The sequence below is a fragment of the Trachypithecus francoisi genome, unplaced genomic scaffold (genome assembly GCF_009764315.1).
Source record: "Trachypithecus francoisi isolate TF-2019V2 unplaced genomic scaffold, Tfra_2.0 Lachesis_group8, whole genome shotgun sequence".
Lineage (NCBI taxonomy): Eukaryota > Metazoa > Chordata > Mammalia > Primates > Cercopithecidae > Trachypithecus > Trachypithecus francoisi.
Genome location: NW_022681473.1, coordinates 51,174,069 through 51,186,279, shown reverse-complemented (window position 1 = coordinate 51,186,279; position 12,211 = coordinate 51,174,069). Strand labels below are relative to the sequence as shown.

General features: G+C 47.6%; 1 protein-coding gene across 1 annotated transcript in view; it reads left to right on the top strand.

Annotated features, from left to right (window-relative positions):
- Positions 1-3,438: 3,438 nt before the first annotated feature.
- The window catches only part of SPON1 (spondin 1), a 316,933-nt gene continuing 308,160 nt past the window's right edge, over positions 3,439-12,211 (top strand). Inside the window, exon 1 of the mRNA XM_033204547.1 lies at positions 3,439-4,078. Within this exon, the coding sequence (XP_033060438.1) occupies positions 3,490-4,078 (589 nt within the window). The 5' untranslated portion in view covers positions 3,439-3,489. The remainder of the gene's footprint in view (positions 4,079-12,211) is intronic.

The following is a 12,211-nucleotide window of genomic DNA, read 5'->3' as shown; positions in this document are numbered from 1 at the left end:
GCTTGTAGTCCCAACACTTTGGGAGGCTGAGGCAGGAGGATTTCTTGAGCCCGAGAGTTTGAGACCAGCCTGGGCAACATAGGAAGACCCTGCCTCAAGAAGAAGAAAGGAGAGGCCGGGTGCGGTGGCTCAAGCCTGTAATCCCAGCACTTTGGGAGGCCGAGGCGGGCGGATCACAAGGTCAGGAGATCGAGACCATCCTGGCTAACACGGTGAAACCCCGTCTCTACTAAAAAATACAAAAAAACTATCCGGGCGAGGTGGCGGGCGCCTGTAGTCCCAGCTACTCAGGAGGCTGAGGCAGGAGAATGGCGTGAACCCGGGAGGCGGAGCTTGCAGTGAGCTGAGATCTGGCCAGTGCACTCCAGCTTGGGTGACAGAGCGAGACTCCGTCTCAAAAAAAAAAGAAAGAAGAAGAAGAAGAAAGGAGAAAGGAGAAGAAGAAAAAGAAGAAGAAGAAAAAGAAGAAGAGGAAGAAGAGGAGAAGAAGAAGGAGAAGAAGAAAAAGAAGAAGAAGAAGAAGAAGAAGAAGAAGAAAAGGAAGAAGAGGAGAAGAAGAAGGAGAAGAAGAAAAAGAAGAAGAGGAAGAAGAGGGGGAGAAGAAGAAGAAGAAGACGACGAAGGAGGAGGAAGAGGAGGAGGAGGAGGCAGGAGATTAAAAGAAAAGGTACCCATGAGCTCCAGCAGTTTTAGTGACTGGATCTCTTCTAGGAAACCAGAAAGGTCTTCTTTGAGGAAGCAGTTTTGCACTGAGATCTGAAGAGTGCATAGGAGTTGGCCAGTGGAGGGTGGTGGGTAGGAGAGACCAAAGAGCATGTTAGGATTCCAGGCAGACAGAACAGCACAGGCAAAGAGAAGAGCTGCATGGCTGGAGAAGCAGATCAAGCAGAGCCTTGGAGACCTGGCTAAAGATTCTATCTTTATTCTGAGAGCCCTGAAAAATCACTGAGAAAAAATTTTAACCTCAGGATTGACATTCAAATCTGCATTTTTAAAAAGATCACTTGGGCTTCAGTGCAGAAGACAGATGGAAGGAGAGCACAAGTAGACAAGGGCAACACAGTTAGGAGGATGAGAGAGGATGTCAACACGGACTGGGGTAGTGGTGGAGGAGAGCGTGAAACTGTTGATGTGGTGATGGATTGGATGAGTGGAGAAGAGAGCAGAGGTCTGAGTGACAGCCAAGCTGGTTTAGGAAAACCTGGCTCATGTACTGGGATTGGAGCTTGGTGAGCTGGTTAGAGCCTGCTGTCATAGCCCAGATGGTAGGGCCAACACTGTGTACTGGAAAGTACCTCATTTGGTGTTGGGGATGCCTGTTTTAAATCCTGGCTCTTTCCCTTAATAGCCATGGAACATTATCTCAGCAGGTAATTTCACAGGCTTCTAATCTGAAAAATGGGAGTGCGGAGGTGAATTGAGGCTGCCTACTTCACATAGTTTTCCTGTCAATGTCCAACATAAAGTTAAATATTGCATTCCTGCCTACTTCATGCCCACCCACCTCCAACTTAGATTTGAACCTTTTGTAGATGAATAGAGGTTCAAGAGCACAAATTTGAGCTTTCAGGCATACCATAAGCTTCGTGAAGACAGGGGTCACAATTTATTTATTTCTGTAGTTTCTTGCCCTCTGAGATAAGACCAAGTACAGTTTCAAGAACCACTTATTTTAGTTTGTAGCATACATCACAATTATCATTTGAAAAGTTTCATATAATTATGTATTTAATATTTGCCTTTGCCACAGGCCTGTAAAATCCTTAAAGGCAAGTAACATATCTATGTGTTTTTTATCCAAACACATAGATATGTTACTTGCCTTTAAGGATTTTAGGCACATGGAGGGTCTTTGTCATTACTGAATGGACAGATAGATGGATGCGTGGATGAATGGATGGATGAATTTTTGTTCCCTCTTCTACCTACTGGTCAGCACAGAGTCTAGCTCCAAATCTACACTTAATGAAAGCTTGCTGGATGAGTGGGACCGTGTAACTTGGAGTGCAGCATGAGCGCTGAGCCAGTGGAGTGAAGATGCAGACAATTCCCTCAGCACTTAGACGTGGATCTGAGCCTCGCCTCAAAAAGGAGGGCCGATCAGCTGGATCAGGTGCTGTGAGGGTCAAGAAGGGCTAGGGATGAGAGGAGCATAATTGGCTTCAGCAAGGGGTTACTCTCAGGTGACCTCTGAGAGAAGGCACCCAGTTAATAGTGGCAATGGGAATTCCAGCACAATCACTGAGGAGTAAGTGGGCAGGCAGGCAGGAATGAGAGACCTCCCATGCAGGTGGCGCCCTGGGCCTGTTTGTAGTATTATGAAAGAGGAAACACTGACCTGGAAAGCAAAGGAGATTGCTTGCTAATTGTAGGCACTTAAGGTGTGTTGAAGGCCCTGGGCAAAAAGAAGAGGAAACCAAAGCTTCTGAGGGCACCTGGGGAGGGATGCTTGTGTGCACTGAGAGGCAGGGGGCTTAAGGTATCCCCAGGTGGGTGAGGGAGCAGGCGCCACTAGAGACCAGCTCGAGTCTTTTATATGGGTCATATCATTTAACTCTAGCATATCCCCCCCCACCCCACTACCTCTAGGAAGGATGTACTGGCACCCACCCCCACTCCCTTGTTCTCCAGAGCAGGAAACAAGCTTGGAGAGTGCAGTAACTAGCCCAAGCTTCACAATGGGTGAGTGGCAGGACTGAGGTTTGATTTGGGTGTCTTCCCGGAGAGACACTGGGAGAGATTCTTGCCCCAGGTCTTTTCCCTTCAGGCCCTCAGGCTCAGCACCTCTCTGAACATCTGTCCCTGAGGACTGAGAATCTGAACTAAAATGTAAGCCAAGAAAACACAGGCTCTTCATTGAATCTTTCGAAACTCCTTTCCCGGGCAGTAGGAGGACCTTCCTGAGCCTTGGGCACTTTTGCCTTTGCTGGCTCCTTCCTCCAGGTTAAGCATATTTTATGACTGTGGAGGTGTAAATACAAATACATTAACATTATATAGTGAAACATTTTGTTTGACCTAAACTTTTTTCTTCTGATTTTTAAAGAAAACATTTTCATAGATCTCCAAAATTATCTTGGGCCCTAAGCTCTGTAGCTAAGTCGTTTTTCCTTTCTCAGCCTCCAGTCTGACATGTTCCAATATGGCCTTGGGAAGAGCAATGGGCCCGGAGTCGCCGCATCTAACCCTGCAGTAACTGGTCGCAAGTCTCAGTTTGCTCATCTATAAAGTGAGTGAAAGTAATGTAACCTTTATTGGGAGTAGGGAACATGAAGGCGAGTCGATACAGTAAGTAAGCCGCCAAGCATATTGCTGGGCACAGAGCAGGTGTGCTACAAAAGTTATTTCTCAGGCTTTCCTTCCTCTGAGCACCGTCCTCCAGAGGGTCCGGAGTGTAGCTGGGGGTTGGAGCAGCAGCCTCCTAGGCGATGGGACAGAGCCCACAGTGTCCGGTATGCCACGATTTCTTCGTCAGACCCTGGGAACCCAATGTCGCAAAATAAACACGGCCGCGTTGCTAATCGCCAGTTCGGAGGAAACAAAACAGCGCTGCACTGGGGGATCTGGGCAAAATCAGCCCTCCCTCCTCCCGCTCCTTCGCCGCGGCCCTCCCCTCCTCGCGCTGCTCTCGTTCGCTCGGCTCAGCTCAGCTCAGCGCAGCGCAGCGCAGCTCCGCGGCCGCCAAGCCGAGCCTGGCACGGTCTCCGAGTCGCCGACGCCGGCTCCGAGCTCCCTCTCTCCGCCCCGGCTCCGCCAGGTCGCGCCTTCGTCTGGACCACTTCGGGCAGGAGTCGCGTGGCGAAGGCCGGAGGCCGCGGCACAAAGTTGGGGGCCGCGAGGATGAGGCTGTCCCCGGCGCCCCTGAAGCTGAGCCAGACGCCGGCACTGCTGGCGCTGGTGCTGCCCCTGGCCGCGGCGCTGGCCTTCTCCGACGAGACCCTGGACAAAGTGCCCAAGTCAGAGGGCTACTGCAGCCGTATCCTCCGCGCCCAGGGCACGCGTCGCGAGGGCTACACCGAGTTCAGCCTCCGCGTGGAGGGCGACCCCGACTTCTACAAGCCGGGAACCAGCTACCGCGGTAAGTGGCCGCCTGGCGTGGCGTTGGGAGCGCGGGACCCGGTCCCCGGAGGGCGCCGACCTCGCGGTGCCGGAGGAGGGCGCGCGGTCTCCGGGCGCGCCGCGCGGGTGCAGCCCCGCAAGAGCCCTTCTGTCCTGGCTGCCCTCGGCCCTTGCAGCTGCGAGCTCGGCGCGGATTCTAAGCCAGCGTACTGGGCCGTCGCGGGGGCCGCAGCCAGGAGAGGCAGCCCGCGTCTCCGACGCGCGGTTCCCAGGCGGAGCCACGCGTCACGCCGGCCTGACTGCAAGGGAGGCTCGCTTCTCCCCCGGCCGTCTGCAGGAGGGAGGTAAACCCGCCTTTCTCCAAATCAGTCTGGAGGGGATCCAGGTTTCTCTTGGTCGGGTCTCGGGCAAGGCAGCGACCCCAGCTTTCCCCACTCTGGCCCTGAAGGAGAGGGTACCCGATTCTCAAAGACCGGCCCCGGGCGGGACGACCACTCCGGCTTCCCTAGATAGGTCTCTTCAGGAGAAGGGACTTTGGCTTCTCCCTAACCGGTCCGGGGGCGCGAGAAGGAGGGGCAGGGACAGCCTAAAGCTCCTCGAAAGGGTCCTTGGAAAGAACCCCAAATTATTCTCTCGTGGTCCCAGACGAGATGGAGGATCTTGGGTTTCCAGAACAGGTCCCCAGTGGGGACAGGGTCCTCAAAGAGCTTTGGGTAAGCTCCGAACTGAAAGGGGAATTGGATGAAGATGGAAAGAGAAGCCCCGATGCCCAAGGCCTGCTCCCTGGAGGCCGGGGAACCTTGGCTCCGGCAGCTCGGAGTCTCCGCGTGCCAGGGATGTCGCGCCTACGCCGCTCGGCTGAGAGCTGGGTTTCGGGAGCTCAGGGAGGAGGTGTCCAAGCAGGTGAGCGCCTCCTGGGCGGGACAGGCAGCTCGACCAGCACCGACCTAAAGACGCCTGACTGTATCCCCAGGCCCGCCACCTCGCTCCTCAGCAGGGTCATCTCCCAGACATCGTTTCCCCGTGCAGCAGCCGCCGCTCTCCTGGTGGGGGACAGGTAACCAGGAAGGGAAGGGAGCCTGTCTGGCCTCACCTTGGGTCCCGCCAGGGAGCGTGTCCCCTCACTCTCGCCCCTTCGTACGTCAGCTCTAGTGCTAAGCAGGGAGGAGCGGATCATTGGGGCACCTGGTGGGGCAAATGGGCTCCCAGCTACTGTACTTTCCTCCCCGCCTTCCCAGTTCCCCAGAGAGCCCTGGACGGAAGCGGTGGGAGCAACACAGGATAAAGTTTGGGGCAGTGTCAGCGGGCGCCAGGGCCACACTGGAGACCAAAGCCAGGGGCCACCCTTCTTGGAGGGCTTTTCCCCCTTTCCCGGGTTTGTGTCCCCGACTTTCTCCACCCGGAGCTACCCCAAGCCGGCTCCTTGGTGCCCTTGGCACCTTGGCGTGCTGAGCACTTTGCGAGGAACAATCTGACCCCGGCGCGCAGCTCCACAAAGAAAGATTTTGGGCGGAGAACACCCCGCCCATCCCGGGAGGGAGTGCGCGGCTTGGCACCCTGGCTGGAGCGAGCCGCGCCGACGGGCGGCGACTGCCACTCAGTGGAGCCGGGAGGGGGCCGATCCTCCCTGTGGACCGCAGGGAAGCGAGTATAACTTCACTGGCCTATTCAGCCCTCCCCAAAACTGAGGACCTGAGTTCACAGGGGAAAATGTCCCCGCTCCACGTAGCAGAGAAAGAAGTGGCTCTGGAGTCCAACAGACTTGGGTTTACTCGCTGTGTGACCTTGTGCAAGTCATTTAATTTCTCTGCACCTATTTCCTAGCTGAAAAAAAAAAGAAAAGAAAAGAAAAGAAAAAAGCCAAACAGACAAACAAAAAAAGCTGTTTATCCACCCTCTCTTGGTGGTAGGGAGAAAATGAGTTTACAAAGGTGAGTGTGCCTGAGCTAAAAGAGATGCCTAATAAGCGTAAGAGTTGAATGTGAGGCCTTTACTGGTTTACTAATGGAGGTAGGTTCTTAATCAGATTTTTGTTTTTGAAGAGCATGTGTGCGTTTGAAAGCAGGTTTCCTCAGCTCTCCTCCAGTCCCATTCATCTACCAGTGAATGGTGGTTATTTGGGTCCTCATGAATTAATTGAATTAATGAATGAGGTATTTCTTCATATCAGGAGCCTTGCCTAAGACTGTCGCTAATCCAAGCCCAGGAGGATTGTTTCAGTGGCTTAGGCTAGTCTGGGGTTCAGGCCAAGTGTACCCAGTGTCTCTTTTCACACTAATCCTCTATGTTTTAGTTGAGCATTGGCAGCTGGTGGCTAACACTGGGAGGGAGGTACAGCTGGTATTCACGGGGCCAAAGAGGTTTTAGAACTACCTAAAAGTCCAGGGCCAGCAGGTGGGGAACTGGGACTGGATAGGGAGTGTCCTGGACTTTCACCCTTCAGGCTACTCCTGCCTAAACAGCAGTCTGGACTTTGACACCTCAACTCAGGCTATAGATTGGGCAATCATCTTTTCTCCCTTCTTATGGCTAAAAGACCTTGAAAGAGATCTTGCAGGAACCATGCTGATGTTTTCCAAGTAAATATTCTGCAATTAGCAAACCTGATTCCGCCACTCAAAGTTTGAAAGAAAAGTTGCTGGCCTAGTTTGTGACATTTTCTGCTGGTTCCTTCTTTCTTAGAATAATTATGTTAAAAGTAACTCGAACACATTCTGCTCATTGTCCTGACTTAAGGCTGTTAAGTTGGCATTCCGCTGGTGTTCTATTTGCTTTTTAATTTTTTCCTGAATTAGGATCCCTCACAATCCTTGGAATCAATGACTTGTTTTCCTGCCTCAAATCTTTGTCCACAGTATTCCAGTTCATCCCCAAGCAGCTTCTGTTCTTTGTGCCTGCTAAGTATAGTCTTTAGGTACTCTAGACCGGAATAAAATGGTCACTATTAAAAAAAGACTGAAACATGGGATTCCTTCCCCAAAACCTGAATCCAGTTGAGATCATTATTTTGTCTTTTCCAAGTTGTTAGTATTATATTGATTTCCTTTTCTCTCCCACCACTTCTATTCTCCCTCCCTCTTCCCACAGTCCCCCCTCCCTCCAACGGCAATAATTGTGCTTTAGAAAGCTCTGAAAGGCCTGCTCTGTTTCTGACCAGGGCCTCCTTTGAAAAGGAGATTACAGTGATTAAAAATAACAAGTTGAGGATCCTCAAGGGGCTTCCCTTATACAGGAGGACAATTTGCAGGACGAGCCTTTCCCAGATCACAATTTCAAGCCAAATAGAAGAAAATCCACTGAAATGTTCAATAATTGACTGAAAATAAAAGAGGCTCTTTTGTCTTACCAGAGGTCTGCTTATTAGGAAAATAAAGTCAGACTCTGGCTAATGAGAGTGGCTTTTCCTAGATGTTTTTTAAAGGGACATTTCAAGGAACTTGATGGGAAAAGAATGTCCAGTGGCCGTTTCAAAATCTGGTCCAACTTCAAGCATAATTGGGGGTTTTATTATAAACTGGGAGGTTTGTAGACCTCCAAAGCTGCATGGCTTTTTCTTTGTCCCACACTGAGACACACGCTGACCACAGGAGTAGACACCTCAGACTGGTGGAAAGCGCACAGGCTTTGATGTTGGGTGGGTTGGTTTCAGGTCCTGCTTGGTCACATATTCACTGTGTGATCCCAGGAAGTCACTTCACCTCTCTGAGCCAATTTCTCCATCTGTAAAATGAGAGTGTTTTGATTTTTTCCCAACATTCCTGTGAAAATTAGAAATAATTCATGTCAAAAGAAATTGTTACACAGTGGTTGCTGAAAAAATATGAGATGATTATTTTGGAAATAGAAAAATACTTAGCAGCAAAGCCCTGGATAAGATATTGTGTTAAGTTCTTCCTACTCATCTCACTTATTCCTTATGTTACTTTGAGGAAGTTTCTGATCGTTACTATTTTACGGATAAGAAGACTAAATCTCAGAGAGATTTAGTTCCTTACCCATGGTCACACAGCTAATAATCAGCAGAATCAGGATACGATCTCAGGTCTGTCTGACTCCTAAATCTGTGCTCTTAACCAGTCTTCTGTGTTGACTCAATGAAATTAGTTGGGAATAGAATGAAATTCACTCAGCTACCCTCCGCCTTCTGGATCGTGAGCCTTCCTTCAAGGAAAACAGAACAACAAATCAAGATAGTAACTGACATCTCTCAGGAGAATTACTTTATATTACTACAAAGTAATATAAAGTGATAAATCCTTATTCACATTTGCTCTTTTCTCTTATTGGCTTCAATGTTGTATTTCCCCATAAATTAGAGGATTAATTTAGAAACATGAAGAACGTTGTCAGTCTTTGGCCAATTCCTTTTGTTTGTGGGGAAATGAAAGGAAATTGGATGGGGGGAAGCAAAAATACCCAGAAAGAAAAGAAAAAAGAAAAAATAGATTTTACTGTTGTTTCATTTTTACATACAGATGTTATATGACCATGCCTGCAAAATTATATGTTTGGAAAGGACATATTTAGGATCTGAGAAATTTACACAGGATGAGGTATTTTAAACTGTTTCCTGGCTGGTGGAGTTTTTAAAAATGTAAATACTGCTGATGATATTATAATTAAGCCACCCCTCCTACCTCTCTTCCCTTTTTTGCACCATTCCTGCTTTTTTATGTAACTATTTTTTAACCATTACTACTTTTAATAAGTAGTACAAACTGATAATAAAAATTAGAAAATGCAGCTATAGCTAATGCTTAATGGTTGTGGAGATTGTTTATTGCTCTGAGTTTTAGGAAATGAAAGAAATAAAAACATAGCAAAAAGCATATCAAAATGGAATTTTTCAAGGTTTAAAACTTGAGTACTTCCCCATACACAGGTAAGTTGTTTCATTACAGCTGACTCTTTCAATTGTATCAAGAAGCCATAATCACTGATACATTTACCACTATGGGCTGGTATATGAGGAGCTTTTCACTCTCACACTGTCCATTTGCTTGTTATACAGACTGTCACACATATATATAGGTCAATATCAATTTCTGTTGTGAGATGGGGGGACTCTTACCATGTTATATTAGTCATAGTACAGGCTAAGCTCATGTTACTAACAGAACCCAAAACACAAGTGTTTTAAACAAGAGGTAAATGGGAGATCCAGCATGATGGGAGGTTTTGCTCCATAAGGCCATCTAGGAACCAGGCTCCTTCTACCTTGTTCCCCTGACATCTTCTTGCACTCTGTTGTCTAGTTCGTAGCTACTTAGCCACGTGTGGCTATGAAGTGCTTGAAATGTGGCTATTCTGAATTGAGATGTGCTGTAAGTATAAAATATGCAATGATTGTTGAAAATGTAGTATAAAAAGAGTAAACGTCTCAATAATTTGTGTATTATTACATGTTAAAATTATAATTGTATATATTAAGTAAAATACACTAGTTAAAACTAATTTTGCCTATTTTCACATATTTTCGTGAATACCTGTTAACAAAATTAATTTCACCTAGCTTGAGCTTATTTCTACTAAACAGCACTGTTTTAAGGTGTTATTCTCCTCAGTACCATCACAGCCGAGGAGAACCTCTGCACATCTGTATTCAGTCAGCATGCAGGGGACTGGGGGGAGAGGAAGTAGAGGACAGCAGTTTTCTTTTAATAATGTGACCCAGGAACTGCACCCAGCACTGCTAAACACACTCTGTTGGCAAAAATTTAGTCATGTGGTCATACCTAGCTGCAAGGGAGGCTGGGAAATACAGCATTTAGCTGGGTAGCCATGAGCCCAGTTAAAACTTGAAGGAGGATTTATTTTTCTAAAAGATGAAACAGAATAAATTTGTGAGAACCATATTAACTGTCTCTGTCACATATTTTCATGCACAGTCATGTAAAAACACAATATGTCTTTTTCTCTCAGTGAAAGGTCATCTAGGTGCATGAACTTGACAACAGATAAACTGATGTTCCTGCTAAGAATCAGCAGAGGAAGTCAGATGCAGTGGCTCGCACCTGTAACCCCAACACTCTGGGAGGCTGAGACAGGTGGATTGCTTAACCCCAGGAGTTCAAGATCAGCCTGTACAATATGGCAAAACCCCATCTCTACAAAAAAATACAAAAATTAGCTGGCTGTGGTGTCTCATGCCTATAGACCCAGCTACTCAGGAGGCTGAGGCAGGAGGATCTCTTGAGCTGGGGAAGTTGAGGCTGCAGTGAGTAAAGATTGTGCCACTGGGCCGGGCGCGGTGGCTCAAGCCTGTAATCCCAGCACTTTGGGAGGCCGAGACGGGCGGATCACAAGGTCAGGAGATCGAGACCATCCTGGCTAACACGGTGAAACCCCGTCTCTACTAAAAATACAAAAAAAAAAAACTAGCCGGGCGAGGTGGCGGGCGCCTGTAGTCCCAGCTACTCGGGAGGCTGAGGCAGGAGAATGGCGTGAACCCGGGAGGCGGAGCTTGCAGTGAGCTGAGATCCGGCCACTGCACTTCAGCCTGGGTGACAGAGCGAGACTCCGTCTCAAAAAAAAAAAAAAAAAAAAAAAAAGATTGTGCCACTGCACCCAGTCTGGGTGACAAAGTGAGACTCTGTCTCAAAAGAAAGAAGGGAAAAAGAGCAGAGGCAGGAGTTCTGGGGTGTGTATGTGCAAGCATGTGTTGTGGCCTCTTTTGTCTCATTCTCCTTTCTCAATAAAAGAGGAAGTAGCAAAGAACAAAAGGAATGAGGGTTAAGTAAATAAACCAAGAAAGCAAAGGGGTGGTGTGGGAAGAGAAAAAGAAAAATGAAAACCCACTGGGGTATACATTCAGAATGAAAATGAAAGAAAATGTTTGAGTATGGCAGAGTTCCATTAAGATGGGACTAGAGGGCTAGATTCAAAAAGAGCCATGGAAAGCAAAAATCACTTAAGTCAAAAGTAATCCCTTGAAATGACACATAAGATAAAACCCAGATAGCAGCTTCAACCTAGCCTTATCTAAACACCCTACCCCCAATATTCCTGTAAGAGGAATAGAAACGAATTGGCATGTATCAAAAAGTCTAGCACGTCTAGTTTCCCTCCAGCATTGGAAGAGAGCAGTATTTCCTCAGTAGAGTAGCAGATAAACTCTTGGTTTGCTCCGATATGCAAGTACAAAATCCTCATCATATGATGGAGTGAGGGAGCTGAGAGGCTCATCTCATGCTCGCTGAGCACATTCATGCATTGAACGGAGTGATATGTGGCCCAAGTCATTTAAAGCATTACGTTCTCTCTCTTCTCCTCCAGTAGTGTGCAATTGTGTTTGATTTTTACCAAATGCACCTCTCTTGGGGCATCTATAGTGTCAGGAAGCTTGCTATATCACACAAAAGGTCTTTTGTGATGTTTGCCAGCTCTTGCTGGTATAAAATACCCCACTTTTACATTATGTTTTGGCAGGGATGGAGTTGGGGTGCAGATAGGACAAGGCAAGGAGTTAAGTGAGAACACCAGAAGTCCTTTGCAAGGTCTATGTAGAGCAGGCTTCTACCTTTCACAGAATATTTATAACTTCCATGAAATGTTCAGGAAAAGTTAAACAAGGGAACCACCCACATCTACTGATTTGCTTGAGGCTAGGAGACCCACAGGAAATAACTTGAGCCCTCTCCACAGTTGTGGTTGAGATATTTGCAAATATGTCTCATGGACTGGGTGAGAGAAGCAGGGAAGAGTTTCAAGAACAAGTCACCATGTGTGGGGCCGGAGTGTGGGCAGATGGGCAGAGTAACAGTCACAGCAGGATGTATGAACCGAATGGTGATTCTAGGTGCTACAGGAAGCTCTCCCAACCCCTGACAACACTGTCCGTTGAATTTTCCAAATACACTAAGCTCATTCCCTCCCCAGGGCCTTCATCCTTGCTCGTCTTCATGCCTGGGATGGTTGTCCCCAGATCTTTGCATTGTTGACTCCTTATCTTTTAAGAGAATCTCTTTAAAGAGGCTTGTCTCACTACCAATTTATGTTTCCCATCACTTTTGCCTGATTTTGTTTACTTCATAGCCTTAAACACTCTCTGAAATTCTCTCGTTTATTATCTGCTTCCTACAGCTAGAATACAAGCCTTATGAGAGCAAAGACTTTGTATTTCTTATTTGCCATTTTATCTTCAATTTCAGAA